Source organism: Capsicum annuum, chromosome 10, assembly GCF_002878395.1.
Source record: "Capsicum annuum cultivar UCD-10X-F1 chromosome 10, UCD10Xv1.1, whole genome shotgun sequence".
Lineage (NCBI taxonomy): Eukaryota > Viridiplantae > Streptophyta > Magnoliopsida > Solanales > Solanaceae > Capsicum > Capsicum annuum.
In genome coordinates, this window is record NC_061120.1 from 60,353,355 (window position 1) to 60,371,623 (window position 18,269).

Consider the following 18,269-nt stretch of genomic DNA (forward strand, 5'->3'; position numbering starts at 1 on the left):
GAGACGGATAGTGTCTATTTCAGAAAACCAGTTTGGATTTATGCCTGGCCGCTCGACGACGGAGGCAATTCACCTGGTACGGAGGTTGGTGGAACAGTATAGGGAGAGGAAGAAGGACCTGCACATGGTGTTTATCGACCTGGAGAAAGCCTACGACAAAGTCCCCAGGAAGGTGCTTTGGAGATGCTTGGAGGTGAGTGGAGTACCGCTGGCATATATCAGAGCAATCAAGGATATGTATGATGGAGCGAAAACTAAGGTGAGGACGGCGGGAGGAGACTCAGAGCATTTCACTGTCCGGACAGGGTTGCATCAGGGATCTACTCTTAGTCCCTTTTTGTTTGCATTGGTGATGGATGTGTTGACGCGGCGTATTCAAGGGGAGGTGCCGTGGTGTATGCTTTTTGCAGATGATGTAGTTTTGATAGATGAGACTCGAGGGGGTGTGAGTGACAAATTAGAGGTGTGGAGGCAAACCCTTGAGTCTAAAGGGTTCAGGGTGAGCAGAAGCAAGACAGAGTATGTGGAGTGCAAGTTTAATGACGTGAGGCGGGAGAATGAGGTAGTAGTGAAGCTGGAATCACAGGAGGTAGGTAGGAGGGAGAGTTTCAAGTATCTCGGGTCCGTGATCCAGAGTAACGGTGAGATTGACGAGGATGTCTCGCACCATATTGGGGCGGGATGGATGAAGTGGAAGCTCGCGTCGGGGGTGCTGTGTGATAAGAAGGTGCCGCCCAAGCTTAAAGGCAAAATCTACAGGGCGATAGTCCGTCCGGCCATGTTGTATGGAGCGGAGTGTTGGCCAGTTAAGAACTCCCACATCCAAAAGATGAGGGTGGCAGAAATGCGGATGTTGCGCTGGATGTGTGGGCTGACTAGAGGGGATAGAGTTCGGAATGAGACCATCCGGGAGAAGGTTGGTGTGACTCCAGTGGAGTGCAAGATGCGGGAAACCCGATTGAGATGGTTCGGACACGTGAAGAGGAGGGGCATGGATGCCCCGGTCCGTAGGTGTGAGAGGCTAGCGTTGGATGGTTTTAGGCGGGGTAGGGGTAGGCCGAAGAAGTACTGGGGTGAGGTGATTAGGCGGGACATGGAGCAGTTACAGCTCACCGAGGACATGACCCTAGATAGGAAGGTCTGGAGGACGCGAATTAGGGCAGAGGACTAGGGCCAGTTTGAGTCGCTAGTGTAGGGAATTACGTGGTGGGGGTTTATTCTTGTTAGGAGTCCGTGTTCCATGTTTTATTATGAATCTGTGTGCTTTCCTCTATTTTATATTACTTATGGGTGCCGTATTTATTTTATGTAATCTTGTGACTTTGTGTTTGTGTGGTATCTCGTGTCTTAAGCCGGGGGTCTATCGGAAACAGCCTTTCTACTTCTTCAGAGGTAGAGGTATGGACTGCGTACATCTTACCCACCCAGACCCCACTAGGTGGGAATACACTGGGTTTGTTGTTGTTGTTGTAGTATTGTTGCTGGTCTTAGGTGTGCCCCTTCTCTGGTCGAGTTTCTCGAAAAGTATTTCTACATCTTTTCCTAGCCCATTGAACATTGCACCAAATTGTTTGCTTTATCTAATGATGGTCTGTACCGATGATGTTGCTCTTGCCTCTACCTCCCCACTACTATTACTAGAGTCGGATTGAATGGGAGAAGGCTCTTTAAGAGGAATTATTTGATTTTCCGCGGCTTTTCTTCTCCCTTCATCAATTTCAACCAACTCAATTTTTAAGTTTGTTTCCATCTGGCCAAAACTCACAATAGTCAAGAGTGTCAGGCTTCCATCTTGCATGTGCGTATCTGTTTTCGCGTATCTGTTTTCATCATCTCAGTTTCATAGTTAAAACTTACAGAACTTCTACCTTCAATAGTTTTGATCAGGTCAACGTTAATTGTGTCTATGAAAGGTTCTGCAATTAAGGGGTTCTTATTTTTGCCCCGGGCTAAATGTTTAGCTTTGAAAAAGACCCACTTTTATTTAAACGAGTTGGTGGCCCAAAATTCAGAAGGCCTTAGTCCCAACGTAGGGTTATTGGTTGCTGCCACATAAGAGTAGTTTATACACCATGTAAAAACCTCCTCCACATTAATGTCCACCGGTTCTTCCATCACTATTCCTCTTCCAGCTATCTGATTTTCTTGTTTCTCCTCGGCAATCTGACTTTTCTCTCCCCACTTTTGTGAAAGGTCTTATCCAACCTACTGTTGTCATCTTCTTTGACTTTTCTGCCCTTTTGCCAAAGTTTCGCACCACACCGAAAGTGTGAAAATCCATTCTCTGTCTTTCACTTCGACTGTCATCGAAATTTTCTCCATGCGGCCCTTGACTTTGATTCAGGCCCATCTCAGATGGTTCTTGAGTTCCATCGCCTCTTTCGTCTCCAGCCAATCACCACATTCCTCCCAAATTTCTTTCATCACTTCTTGAAACCAGAGTTGTAAGGGGAGAACCAAAACCCTGATCCAAAACCATTTGAACTTGGTTTGCAATAGGAACGCCCCCGTTGTTGGCAACCACCAGTCCAGCTTAATGCTCTTGCTTTGTTTCCATTCTCCCTTTAGAATGTGTTTAGCATCTTTTTCCTATTGAAATTCAAACAAAAATTGGGTACCATTCTGTTAAAGACTTAGATATTGTTGTTGCCTATCCATTTCTGACTTGCCCACTTTCAGACATCGTTCCGGGAGGGAATTTCATTGCAATCCGAGAAACTCCCCACCAAACACCATTTGAAAATACCATTCTTGTTGTTATCACCCTTCATATAGTCTAACTCGGATCCCCCTGAAATCCGTCTAGACTTCGTTAGAGACTGCGTGAAGTTTCTCTCTCCGGTCACCATCCTTGACTCTTCTGTCCTTTCAGCATTTAACATTTTCTAGGTGCTAATCTCCCTATTAATGAAGCGTTCAATTTTTGATACAAGACCAGACAACCCATCATTAAATTTGTTCTTTTGCACAATGATTACTAATCTAGAGTTCCCTTGACTACAATGATAGATATGAATCAGCCAAAGTTGTTGAATTTCAGAGTACGGAACAACTCTGCCGCCCTATCTCGACTACTCTATGTCTTGTGAAATCTTCCTTTGAAAGATAAGGCCTCAATGAGTCTACTAACTACCCAGCTTTACTAAACACCATTCTTCCCAGGTAAAGCCTAGAGCTTTCAACCCACTCGAACCAAGTCTCACTTCTCGACTTAGATTCAGTGATATTAAAGGATTTTCCTCCTAATCTGAAGTAAATACGTTATCCATGGTAGATAAAAGGTTAAGAGAAGAAAAATCTAAAAGTTCTTTTTTCATCATAGCAAAATTATTACTTGAAGACTTAATTACATGTTAGGAACCATGAAGTGGGACTTCTCATTTTTGTTAGTTAGGTTATTGTTCGATTTGTTATTGTTATTGTTTGTTTCTCCATTATTTTGAGCATGACTTCTTGATTACTATATTTCCTTTTCATATTGTTTTTATACATGTGTTACTTAGGTTGAGAGCTCATTGGAAACAGTCTCTCTATCTTCATAAGATAAGGGGTAAGGTTGTATACACACTACCCTCCCCAGACCCCACTTATGCAACTACACAGGGTATGTTGTTAGTTGTTCATCATTGGCCTCTTTAGCATTTGGACACTGAAAATGCTTTTTCTATAGTGACCTTGATGAAGAAGTCCATACGGAGGAACCAATTGGTTTTTTTGGTTGAAGGGAATCTAGTAGCCTTGTATGTCGATTGTGCCGATCACTCTGTGGTTTAAAACAATCTCTCGAATCTAGTTTGGGAAGTTCAGTATAGTAATTCAAGAATTTAGCATGACTGCAGTGAAGTTGATCACTCTGTGTTTTATCGGCATTCTGCTCCAAATCTGTGAATTCATTTAGTGACGTGTTTACTAATTGTTATCACTGGCAATGATCGGGATGGTATCACTAATTTAAAGCAACATCTCTTTTGACATTTCTAGACTATCTCAACGAACTAAAGTATTTTCTAGGTATTGAAGTTGATCAATCCAAATGAGGTATTGTTATTTCACAACAAAAGTATGCCTCGACATTCCTAAGTAGGAAAATATGTGCAGTACATCTCACATGAAAATGATCTTCATCCATAGGACATAATCTAGTTGTTAACTCGTCAATAGCTTTCAAGTTATTAGAAGCATTATCTAATGTGCATGCCATAGGTTTACCAATAAATCTAAAATATTTCATGTTCTCCGTTATTGTACTAGCTATATACATACTGATTTTAGACTCGTCAATATATTTATAAGCAATAATTCTTTTTTGCATGTTCCAATCGTGATCAATCCAATGAGCCGTGAGAGTAAAATAATCATTACCGACAACACTACGACCCATATCAGAAGTAACAGATACTTTACCATCAAATTTATCAAATAAGCAACGAAGAAAATGGCAATGTTCAGCTTGAAATTTAAAAATATCATTTTTAATTGTATTTTGTGAAAAACCTTTAAAAGAGGGATTATATACTCATTGAATATAATGAATAAAACCGGAATGCGAAGGAAAACTAAAAGACAAACACATAACAGCAACAATTTTCGCTAGTTCTTCTCTATCTAGATCTTCACTATATGTCAATGATGAACTTGGGCCAGCCGGGTTAAACATGTCTAAACGCGTTTGAACCACATTAACTCCTACAGATTCATGCACAAATGGTTTACCATCTTTTTTTTCCTTAGCCTCCTTGTTTAGACGAATAAATTCTTTATTACATTTCATCAAATGCGAAGCAACCCTGTCCCGCCACTTTTTCCCCCGATCAAATGTTTAAAAAAACTCTTGCATTTATTGCAAGTAGCAGTACTTTTTACCCTATCGTGCTCCATAAATTTCCAAACTAAAGACCTTTTAGTACGTTCGGTACCTTTGGCCCTAGTAAATTCCGGTAAAGGGGGAAGTTCTTCACCGTATTTCGATAATTCCGTAACCAGACTAGTAGGGGTAAGGGTATCACCTAACTCTTGTTTTTCTATATCATCTTCTTCCGGTAAGTCTTCCTCAAAATTATCATAACACCTACTTAGGGTCTCATGATCAAATTCCATACCGATACCAACGTCGAAACCATTAGGCTATGATAAAGAAGTCTCATTAAGTCTAGGAGGTACTGAACTAGTACTAGTAGTAGCCTTACTTTTTTTATTTCTACGAAAAAACTTACCAAAGATTGGTTTTTTACCACTACTAATTTTTCCGAAATCCATAATTAAAATTAAAATATTAAAACAAGCAAAAATATAGATATTAACGTAAATAAAAAGAAATTAAAGTAGGAACGAATATACCGAATGTCTGCGTAAAAGCAGACGTATACCAAATGTCGAAATTAAAAGATGATAATTGAAGCTTGTAATATCTTCAAAAAATCTTCAACTCCAACTAATATAATAATTAAAAATATTTAGAGAGAATGTGAAAATATTAAGAGAGAGTATGAGAATTAAGAATATTTGTGTGGAAAAAGAATTGAAATGGAGGATATTTATAGTGAAAATTTTAAGAGGTGGTGTGGGGTTGTGTGGCAACGGCTACATTTGCAATGGCCAAAAGAGTCGTTGTCAGTCGAATCTTATACCAATCCAAATAAAATAAAAAAAAGGGCAGAAACTATTCTAACACTTTAACGGAGTAATGGAAAGCAAATAAGTGGCTACTGTAGCGCACACTTTAACGGAGTCGACGGACCGAAACCGGTCAACCGGTACCGGCACTGGTCAATCGGTACCGGAAATACCGGAATTTTTCGAGGTTTTGCACCGGTACCGTATTCCGGACCATTGGGTACCGGTATACCGGCACCAACCGGTACCGTTGTGTTACCGGTACCGGAACCGAACCAAAAATGGAGTTGACGGACCGGAACGAAATCTTTCGGTTCCGTCGCCAATCTTAATATACATACACACACGCATATATATATATAAAAATATCCCTATCACACACTCTCTCTCTCTCACTCAAACACATATACATATACATACATACATGTATATATATATATACACACAAACACACACACATATATATATTTATATCCCTTATTAATTAATTAACATATCTTATAAGTTTAATTAAAGTTTAATTTTAAAATTCTATACTTGATATTTACATCATAATTCTTTATGAAATAATTTTTTTCATATGTAGTGATTTATTTTATGGAATAATTTTTATATTCCTTTTTGTTTGATGTTTTTAAATAATATTTAAATTATTTAAGTAATATATCATTATTTAATATTTTTAATGTATTTATGTATATAATATTAATTGAAAATTTTAGAGTACATACTTTTTAATTAAATAAAAATAAAATTTTAATTAAAAATATCATAATAGATATTTAAGATAAATTTTCTCTATAAATTGATTTTAGTAGTAAAAGTACATACTTTTTGGACATTTGCCTCAAAAAAGCACTTCTTGGAAAAGACTATCCAAACGCAATTTGTTTATCAAAAAGCACTTTTCAAACGAATTTACCAAACACAAATTGTTTTTTTTTCAAAAGCACTTTTATAAAAAGCTACTTTATAAAAGTGCTTCTCAAATAAGTAGTTTTGTAACGGTAAGCCCACACGGGCTCTTAGTGCCTGTTTGGGATTTGCTTATTTTCCCAAAAAAAGCACTTTTTTTTAAAAGAAGGGTGTTTGGTAAACTAACAAAAGTGCTTTTAAAAAGAAGCAGAAGCATTTTTTCTGCTTTTGGAAAGAGCAATTTTTCTGTTTCTGGGAAGAAGAAAAATATTTCTACTTTTCAAAAACAACAGAAGTGGAAAATTATTTTTTTCATGACAAAAATATCCCTATCACTGTCACACACACACATATATATATTGATACATGTCCTTTTTGGTCATTTGTCTCAAAAAAACACTTCTTGAAAAAGATTATTCAAACACAATCAGTTTATCAAAAGCACTTTTCAAATGAATTTACCAAACACAAATTGCTTTTTTTCAAAAACACTTTCTGAAAAGATTTTACAGAAGTGCTTCTCAAATAAGCAGTTTTGTAACAGCAATCCCAAACGGGCTCTTAAACCCACTTTATGCAACTGTCCAGAAAGTATTGACAAGTCCTCACTTATTAAAAGAAAAAAAAAGTACTGATGAATAATCCAAAAAGTAACTATAAATCAACTGGGAATAAAATAAACTGCATGCTGATGAATATGAATCCACCTCCAGAAGTAAGAGATAACATGAAAACACTATGATTAGATGAAACGAAATTCAGCATTTAATTACTAACTTTAAGCAGCAAAGTGGGAAACCATTTTTAAAATCAGGAAAAGCATACTCTGTTGGATGAAAAGAATCACACAATGACTCCAACCTCTTGCAGTACGAATAGAATAACAAAAAGAACAAGACAATTACCTGACATATGGACGATATGTTATACCACCAACCACCAGATTAAGTCTGATGACCATTACAGACTTATGGTTTCTGTAACAAGCAGAAATGAAAAAGAGACTAAGAATACTTTACAAACACAACAAATCACACGCTATTAGGTAACAAGAAAAGCTATAGAAGGTCACTATGAGCATTTTCTCTCTTTCTTTTCTTTTTCTTCTTTTTCTTTTGGGTGATAAAGCAAAAACTTAATGAATGCAGGTCAATCAAACAAACAGAAAAGAGCTTAGACAGAAATATTATTATCTATGAAGAGCAGCAATCATCTACACTAACCAGGACCCATGGTTATTCATACTCTCCAGCTTCTTGAAATACAATTATGGCTTCCATCACAACTCCCTTAATTGTGATCTACCATTATAGGAGAAAAGCCAGTGTGAATACATTTGTTCTAGGGGTCTTGTCTGCGGCACAACTCTCCATTGCCGCTTACATCTCCTCTTCTCCAATAGCCTTATCACTCCCTCTTTTTCTCTCCTATTTGATTTTACACTGTCTCTCCCATCTCAAGTTTCCAACTCATCTCCTGCATACACAAATGTTCATAAAATACACAACCGCTCGTGTTACCTCCTCACCCTTAAAAACCGTTCATTCACCTCTATTGACTCAATGAAGTTCCTGCTCTAATTTGCTATTACTACCATATGAGAGGATTAAATATTTGATTATCCTCTCCAACCGATCTCTTGAGTTATTGCATATGTCGCTAACTCCTCTTTTTACCTTCCTCTAGATTCTTCATTCTTCTGGCTCTCTCCGCCTTCACACACCAGTAGATTGATACATATTTTAATTCTTCATGATGAAGAGAAAATTGGCAATGAGTATTCGCATATACCTTATTTACAAAACACAGCTCTAGCCATGTCAAGAGAAATAAAGAAGATCCAAATACTAAAAAAAAACATTTCAAGATTCACACCTGTCCATCACAAGACGGACAATATATTCCTTAGGCATGTTTGGGAGTTGCCTTGCAAATATATTCTTCAATCCTATTAACCTGGAAAGAACGTATAGCAATTACTGGTAGTCTAGATAGATCGCATGTCAAAACATTATGTTTAACAACATAAGAAGAAATATTGATACCAAATCATATGCTCATCAATGCCATCGTTTGAAACACATACAAACTTGAGTCTTCCTGATTCCTCCTGCAAAATGTTAAAATTTACTTTGATAGTGAATGGATGGAAAAAAGTGTACAAAAAAAGATTTAGGATGTGCTGAGGATTCGTATTCCAATTGGTTTAGTAGTTGTGGAAGCCAAAACTTTATCAATATAGGATTCAGATTTTCAGTTGCAAAGATTTTTTTTATTATTGTTATTTTCAGTTGCAAAGATTTGGAACCTCAATCCTATTAATAACCTCAACTTATGCAAAGAACATGAAGTCCCTAAAAGGAAAGAGAACTGAATAGAATATCTCTCCTAATTCAATTCTTACTGTAAATAAATCTTGGACTTAACTCAACCCTAAAATCTAGCTCAAGAAGGGAGGGTTGCCCAAGAACATATAAGGAGACCACCCATCTCTTTTTCATCCAATGTGGGACTCTTCGACTCCCCACCTCACGCCCAAGGTTGGGCATCTGGAGTGTGAGCAATTAAACAAAGAGGCCCAACATCGGAAAAAAGGAATTGAGATGGGTCCTGCGCTTTGACACCATGAGGGAAGAATTGCCCAAGACTATATTAGGAAGCCACCCCCATCCCTTTTTAATCCAATGTGGGACTCTTCTATTTTATTTTATTTTACTTTATTTTTGAGAAAGTTAACTGGTATATAAACAAGAAATACACCAATAGTGTACTTCATCAGTTGTATAGTGGGGAAAACAAGAAGAGATCTACGATCTATATGTCATCTATTTCTTCAAAAGCTATCTAAAATTAGGGTGATATCCCCCTGTTCCTTAGGTAAAGCATGAGCATACCAAAAATAAAATGTCACTAGGCACTTCATCTTTAGGCTCTGGAAAGGAATGCTCTTGTTCTCAAACTATTCAACAGTCTACTTATATGGTCTTGGGCAATTCTCTCCTCTTGAGCAGCTAGCTTCTGGGGTTTAGTCTCCTTATATGGTTTTGGGTGTTCCTCCCCTAATAAGTTAGTTTTAGATTGAGTTAAGGTCCAAAGTCCATTTCATTAACACTTATCACCAGGATAGCACAATTTGCTTAAGTCCATCACCCAGAGTTGGTTATAAGGATCTAATCACTTTATTCCATGCTAGAAATTGACATCTTTTTAAATCTTGTGGCTTCTTTCTCAACACCACTATCTTCCTGATAGTCGAATATCAACATTTTGTAGTATGCAGTCACTAATTAGCTTTCTTTTTTTATAATTTGTTTTTCTAGTCACAAGAATTGGACATCAGTGCATTGTCCAATTTGGTATAACCCACTTGGCCTTTTTCTTTATAGTTTGTTTTCTCATTGCTAAAAGAATGTTTGAATTTACATTACTCACTACTCCATGCAAAAATTATTCTATTCTCCTTCTTCCGTCGCTTTTCTTTTCTATTTTTCCTTTTTAACAAGTTATTTTGCTCTATTTTACAGCAAACCAAGGAATACCACGTCCGTTCACATCTCAAGTTAGTTCAAGTAGAAAGTGGAAGGTGAGCTAGTACCTATCTTGACTTGCAACATCAAAGTCCTAGTGGGACCAAATAGACAAGGACATCAATCATGCAAGTCAATAAAATTACGGAAAGTTATAGGAAGGGGAAAAGAAATTCTTGAAACTGAAATTGATGCATAAATCTTTGAACGTCTAAAGAGAGGGATACATAAAAATCCCTTTGGAGACTTCCAAAAGGTTTGAAACCTAAATTTAGTTTCTAGTTTCTTATTCATAAATAAACAGTCTTCAAGAGTGATTCACATTATCTCAAACAGAATGCATCCTTTGCATTCTATCTGTCTGCTCAATAAAAAGGCACGCATTATTCCACAATTCAACAGATAGAACACAAAAGCTACTTAAAGATACTCATATACTTCAATTTTCCATGGAAAATTTTCCCTGTTGAGGATTATTTTCTGGATCATTTTACCGTGTTACAAAATTGCTTTACTTAAATAATACATTTTTCAGAAAACATTTTCCATCATAACAAATATTACCTCCGTTGCACAAAAAAAAAAAAAAAAAAGAAGTCGGTCATAACTGAAAACTATTACCTCCCTCTTTAAGCTCTCTTCCCTTGCAGTATAGGCACCACTAGTCTGCAAATTGTCAGTAAATATGTTCTTCATACTCTCATCCTTCACCAACGCCCCTGAAACAGGAACAGTAGCTGTAGGTGGCGCAACATTACCGCAACAACCAGTGCCACCCTCTTTCACTACTTCCGACGACTCAATTTTCACCGAGTTATCCCTCTTAAGCTTAGTGTTCCTCCCTGACGGTACCATAGCCACACTATTCTCCAACCGCGACGCAGTGAAATTACGCATGGAAGAAGCATCATAATCTTCCTCGTCATCATCGCCGACCTCTTCGGAGTCGTCTTCGGAGTCGGAATCAGCATCGCCACCGCGGGCACTGATACTCTCTAAGTCATCGTTGGAGGTGAGAGCACCATCGCGAGTGTCAGAGAAAGAGGACGGGAACGGCGGCGCGTGGTCATCAGATGCCATCTTGCGCTTGTGGATTGACGAAGTTGCTGAGGCCGACGCAGAATGTGACGGTGATGGAGATTGTGAACTCCGGGATCGGCCCGGCGCCGTCAAGTGCGATGACAGAGTGTCCATTTGAAACAATGGTTCGAAAAGTTTTGAAATTCCGGATTTTATTGAACATGAACTACCGAAGTGAGCAGCACCAGAGAAACGTCTTTGTATTGTGGTATTTCAACATAATAAAGAAATTTGATTAAGTGAATTGTGCATTTAATTAATATTTTTAAAACATTTTAATATTTTAGAAAATACAAATAAATTCACTTCTCTCAAATCTACTCTTCTTTTCAAATCAATTGTCTCTTTCCTCTCTTGCAATAAATAGTTTAAAGTTTCTTTTTAATTTTCAATCATTAATCGGCGTGACAGCATTCTTCAGCGATAACAACTTCAAGTTCTTTATCGTTTATTTTCAACTTTTACAAGTAAAAAATTAAGGTATTTTAGTTATGAAGAAAAAGAAAAACTTAAATTTAACTTCTCTTCTAGTATGAATTAACAATTTTAATATTTGTTATTTAAATTTGAAATGAAGACTCAAGAAAATTCTAATTTGTGATATTTCTTCTCTTCTATTTCCAAAGTGAAACGTGATTTTTTTTGTTACTGTAATTCTTGTGTTGTAAAAATAGTGGAAGTTGAATTTTAAATTTTTTTCGGAGACATCTGTTGTGATCAAAATCTAACAAACAACAGTTGATTTGATTTGTTGATGTTTTGTTGTGTTTTTTGAAGTTTTTTATTATTTGTTTGTATAATTTTAGTGTTGTTGGTAAATGTTGATGTTTTTCTTTTGTGGGGGTGTTGTGTTGGTGTGTTAGGTTGATTTATCTAATACTAAAAAAGTTGCAAAAGGAGACCTAAATCTTGAAAAAGAAACTTCAAAAGAGATCTTAATGGATGGTCTCTAAAACATAGGTCGAGACCTTATGAGGTCGCTTAAAAGCAACCTCACAAGGTCACTAGGTTATTTTTCAAATTTTCCAGAAAGAGACCTTTGAGGTCTCTAAACTATTTTCTATAATTATAATTATTTTATTAAAAGAGACATCCTAAGGTCTTTGTTTGATTTTATTTTTTAATTAAAAGACGCCTCATTAGGTGACTATTATTTATTTATTTTTATAATAAACAGTTTATTTAAAACATAAGCAACCTCTTGCAGTTTCTTGTTTGAGTGCCTAGAAAATGAAATTGCAAAAAAAAGACCTCTTGTGGTCGCTTCAATTCATTTGCTAGAAAATGAAAATGCAAAATAGCGACCTCATAAAGTCTTTTTTTTGCAAAAAAAAAAATTGACAATAACATCTTTTACAAATGCCTATCATTTTAATTCAATTCAATATTATATACAATCTAATCAACTAAATCGAACTCCAAGAGCTCACACCAATCAATCAAACAACAAACATGAGTACTAAATATCTCATCCAATGAACACTAAATGAAAATCAACTTAAAGTACCTTGAAATTGAACAAAAAAATATATTTGTCAAGTATTTATACAATAGTACTATTGATTAGACTACTTCAAAGTTCTACACTTAATAATTCAAATAAACCATCATAAAGTACATAATTTAAATTATCTAATACAACACTCGACTTTAACAATGCGGTGGTGCATTATCCACATAATAATCCTCATCATCTTTATCAATGTTGGGCTTCTCAGTCACACCTCTATATTGACCATATACTCCACGTAAAATAGGTAGAGACTGGGGCAATCAAGAAGGGTGAACTATATCACCACGACAAGGGGGAATCCCCCGAAGCAAGTAATGTATCGATTGGTCTTTCATTCCCGCAATATTGTATATCATTTTGCCTTTTCTTTACATGTGAGGCCTTAGCTTCATTAGATAGCTTAGTTATCTGTTGCTTTAAAGTCAAAATCATCTCCCTTGACTCATCATCCTGAGAGTTACTGAGACATTTTAGTTCTGAATAAAATTCACGAAAGATTTGTTGTGGCAAGCCATAAGCATACCCATACCTACTCAAACCACCAATCACATCTAACCATATTCTCTTATTCTGCTCTTGGCTAAGTGTCAGGTCTTGACTATCGTCTGGCAAAGTCCGGCAGAAATCCTCTATGTATTTCATAACTTGAAAAAATGGGAATGTGAAACTGCCAAAGACATGTCACATTAACAACCAAAATATAATCAATAAAGCTATGTCTATGTTTATAAGGGATTTTCTCCCATAGGATAAGGGCCACACTCATTATTAGTGTTTGAAGGTGCTAAAAAGCTACTGATAGAAGAAACTCCATAGATGGAACTATTTAGAGAGAAATCGGAGGTGTAACTGGTAGTTATGAGTTCACCAATACTAAAGTACTCCAAGAGCTTCTTAGCCTTATCAAAATGAAGTGCATTAAATTTCTTAGTACAATCATTACCAGCATTGATGAGGATATTGTCAACACTACTAGGATGGTCTTTCAAGAAATGTATGGCATAGTAGATATGGCCATAGACTATGATCCAAGTAGAGTATAATATTTTTTCCACTGATGTTAACTTCATTCTAATAGGTAGCAGGTATGATAAAGAAAGCAAACAAATTCTTAGCAATAAAATTGTGATTCTAAGCTCATTGTAACTATTCCTCTTTTGTTTTTTACTAGTGAATGGGATTAGGGAAGAAATATTTTAAGGCGAACAATTGACAAGGAAATTCGCTTTAGTTAACAGTTTCTCACTTCTATAATAACAACAGAAACACTTGACCCTCTTCACCAAAATACTTTTCAAACTACCAAAAGACAGATTAATTGACAACACTCAAGTAATCCCTAAGACGAAGAAATAAGAAATGAGATTAAAGTATAATAACTTCCCATACTATGTAAGATTGGATAGGAAAAACTTCTTATCCTAGGGGCTCTATTTAGGAATAAAATTCATGAGATGTCTCAGCACTGAGCTGTAAAATGGTCCCTTACTTATGACATATTACAAACCTTTATGACTTTTCAGGCTTTTCTTCTACCCTACACGTCATTATACTCTAAGTAGCTTTCAACTTAATTATCAAAATGGCGATGAGTTTGGGCGGAGTCCATTGTAAAAAGTACATGAACAAGTACACCACACTAATCTTTAGCTTATTTAAAGAAAAATATGTTACATTGGCAGAACATTCAAAATGAAAAGCTAGGCCAACAAATATTGTCCAATGACACGTGGAAAAGGAAGTGAAAGATGAGAAATTACCCATGTCCAAACTGGGATAGAGCTAACAAGTTAGCCCTTGTTGTCTTAAGACGTGTAGATGTTCACTGGTTATACAAAATCCTTCATCAACTCTACGACCCTCATCATATCTTTTCATGCAAGTCATCTTTTTGTTGGATTCATGTCTTTTCAAATTGGTTATAACCATGAAAAAAAATTAATCATTAGAAACAAGACTACGGTTGCTATCAAGACACAATAACGTTATTCCATAAATATCATATTTTTTAGAAGCACCTCTTTCAGTAAAATAATTGACACAATAAAAATCCTTCATTTTATACTTTTGGTTTTGATCTATGATGTAATCAATTCCTTTTGGTTTCCAATGGTATGTGTATAAGATTTAAATATAGTTTGTTACTTTATCCAAAATAAAAGAACTGCAAAAATCCTTTGAACAAAAAAATTTGACACAAGATCCTAGTTTTTTGTCACGCCTCAAATCCTATTGGGGCGGACTGGCACCCGTAACCGAGGAGGCCCGGGAGAACCAGCTCATAACCTCATACTTCCCATGCATACCTCTATGACAACCCAAAATTCGGACAGCATCATGTCGCATATAAAAGGAAATAATGACCTGTATAAGCTCGAGCACACATATATATGTATATACAATACTTGGCCGTTGGATCCATCACATCTATTAACAAAACACCACCTTGATTGTACATTAGGTCTACAAAGCCTCTAGACAATACATAGAGTTTAACTAAGGTCGGGACACACCCCGCCATATAACTAACTTTTATACAATACCAAAAGTGACTGGATATGACACGGAAAGCCCCGAAGCAAACTGGAGCTCACCAAAAGCAACAGGATATCCTGGCTCCTACTTGTGCGATGTATGAGCTGAGGTACCTGTGCCTGCAGCATGAAATGCAGGTCCCCCGTGGGGAGACGTCAGTACGAAATATGTACTGAGTATGTAAAGATGTAGATAATCACATATGATATAGGAACTCAATAGAAATCAGAAACAAGTGAATAAATCGTAATAGGAGTGGACCACACTTACTAGAACTTGTGAGAACCTGTACATTGCATTTATTCAATCACTTTACCTTCGTTCTTATCATCTTTGTAACCGTTACTGTACTGTGACCATTAGGCTACCTCCAGTACATATCAACTGGGATCGACCCATGATAGGCTTATGCCCCTGGGATACCACCCATAAACACATAAATAGGGATCGACCCATGATAGGCTTATGCCCCTGGGATACCACCCGATAAGAGAGAACTTCCATCACTTAGTTCAATTAATCTTTGAGATTGTTATTTCGGTTGCCACCGCATTTTTGATACTTTGAAACAATGATACATCAATAAGAGACATATAAATAGACCATCAATGCAATAACAATGAAGTAAGAACTCATTGGCACATCAATGGAACGTTTTGGAGTCATCAATGCCATAACAATGAAGTAGGAACTTATTGGTATATCAATGAAATGTTTTGGAGTCATTAATAGCACATGGATCTTGTTTGAGTAGCCGGATACCTTCTGACATTCATTAGTGCAATAAACATGTAAGATTTGGAAAACAAGTATTGGAATGTCTTGACATCTTTGTAGGGTGGAAACAAGTTCATTGGTAACGTAGGACATCATACAAAATCATTATGGATCACATGTTACTGAATAACTTTGGAAACTTTCTTAATAGAACAATTGTTCACTTTTATGCCAAAGATATGGTATAGAGTATGCTTTACATACCTGACTGTCAACCTTCCATACTAGTCCCAAATGGACTTCTCGTCTTTTCGGATTACTTATCTACAATGAACATATATAGCAATCTAGTATTAGCGACCAAACGTCACAATTCAATTATTTGAATTCACCAAACTAATGGTTAAGTAGTAAGCCTTAATTACACCATAAAGGGTGTCACTTTAACCCTCTTATACTCCAATTACATTCATATGCCATGCATATTCATACAACATCCTCCAATATCAAGTTTGGATTCATTTATCCTTCCAACCAATCCATTAAACCAAATTGAGCCATAGACATAAATAATCATCAATTCAATAGTATATCACCATATCCACCTTCCATAACTCAATTACCATATCCACCCTCCACAATTCAATATAACCAAACCATGCAAAATAGTCCATAACCCTATTTTCATCACCTTTCAATAACAACCAATACATATAATCCTCTATCACACATATACATATGGAAGAGAACAAAGGCAAACAATATTCATACCTTAGAATTCACCTCTTGATTATGCAATCCTGTTTGCACAAATAATAGGTGCCGTTCGAAGCTCTCGAGATGACAAACGCAGTTATCGGATTACTTTGGAATTTCTACGGTTGAATCAAAAGTAATTTAAAGGTCAAATTTTGCTAGGGTTTGTTCTTTCTCAATGATTGATGATGAAAGTGAGTTTTTGAACTCATATACATGTATATGTACACATATTCCCGTCCATAATATCATAGGGAATGACCAAAGTGCCTTTAAAATTTAAATAATGTCAAATCTGTCCTTTGGTGGACTGTTTTGATAAGCTAAAGTAGATCGACCATAACTCTTTGCTCCGATATCGGATTTGGGTGAAATTGGTATCGTTGGAAAGATAATTCAAAGAGATTTCATTTCATATAAAGTAGGCCACCCAGTTCGTTCTGTACAAGGAGTTATGACCGTTTAAAGTTGACCCTAAAAATCTATTTTGAGAGGTTGAAGTAAAACGAGTATAACTCCTTACTCAGACGTTGGATTTGGATGAAACCAATTGCATTGGAAATAAGACTCAAAGATATTTCTTTTCATAGGTCACAGCTCTCCCAGTTCATTATATTAAGGGAGTTATGATCGTTCAAAGTTGACCCAAAAAATTAGCTAGCCTCAGTAGTTTGTGTACAGGAAATTTTCCTGCACATTTACTATTCTCAGTATCCCGGCCACCGTTTTATAGTTTCGAACGTGCTCGATTATATCCGAAACCTATCCATTTTTGAAAATCTTTATATCGTTGGAAAGCTTATTCAATAACCTTCGCATGGAACCATCGACGGGCAAATTTCGGTATAAATAAAATAAAAAAATTAATTCTATATAAATAAGACCAATACACGTACTTGAATACGCCAATATATGTACTTGAATACGGGGTGTTACATTTTCTAGACAATTTTTTTAATATTACACTATCACAGTTTCATATACTTCCCAATTATATGGCAATCTCAAATTCATATCAAGATAAACAATAAAGGAAATGACCATGCAACTTTAAATTTAACTATATTTAGTTTCTTTTTTGATGATGTTAACTACATTCAGTTTCTTTTTGATAAAGAACTATATTTAGTTTCTTATGTTAGTTCCTACCAATTTCTTTCAACTGATACTAATTTTTTGGGGACCAACTTGACATATTCGCTTAATACAATGATGTTCAATGGGCTAAAAAACTGCGACAAGATACTCAACTCTAGCCAAAATAACACATAACAAGTTCAAGGATTTTTCATCAGGGGAAAAACCATTATATTGACGAGAAAAATAATACTATGTTTCTTTTACTTGGGCCAAGTGTGTTTTCAGGTTTAAATCTTAATCATTCAGAGATCAATCATTAAGTGTGTTTTTCTTTTACAACCACTTAATGAGTTTGAGTAGATCTAAATAAATTTCACATACAAAACAAATAATTATTTGTTTGAAAAAGGTAAGTTTGAAAGAAGGTTAACATTACTAGCGTACTAGTGATTCAAGAATTTATGCAAAGAATGTATTTCATCACTACTTGATCTACTTTTATCATTACCCATTGTCGTTGCCGCCCCTCACTA

At 36.1% G+C, this 18,269-nt stretch overlaps 1 protein-coding gene across 4 annotated transcripts in view; it reads right to left on the reverse strand.

Moving 5' to 3' along the window:
* Window positions 1-11,378, reverse strand: part of LOC107845455 (histone acetyltransferase GCN5) — a 57,081-nt gene extending 45,703 nt beyond the window's left edge. For 2 of the 4 annotated variants that reach the window (XM_047397936.1, XM_047397938.1), the window contains exons 1-4: window positions 10,677-11,349; window positions 8,574-8,638; window positions 8,404-8,484; window positions 7,434-7,505 (exon numbers count right to left, since the gene is read on the reverse strand). In XM_047397936.1, the coding sequence (XP_047253892.1) occupies window positions 7,434-7,505; window positions 8,404-8,484; window positions 8,574-8,638; window positions 10,677-11,249 (791 nt within the window). In that variant the 5' untranslated portion in view covers window positions 11,250-11,349. Of the gene's footprint in view, window positions 1-7,433; window positions 7,506-8,403; window positions 8,485-8,573; window positions 8,639-10,676 lie in introns of all 4 variants that reach the window. The other 2 variants (XM_016689795.2, XM_047397937.1) reach the window with 2 other exon arrangements.
* Between the last annotated feature and the right edge of the window lie 6,891 nt (window positions 11,379-18,269).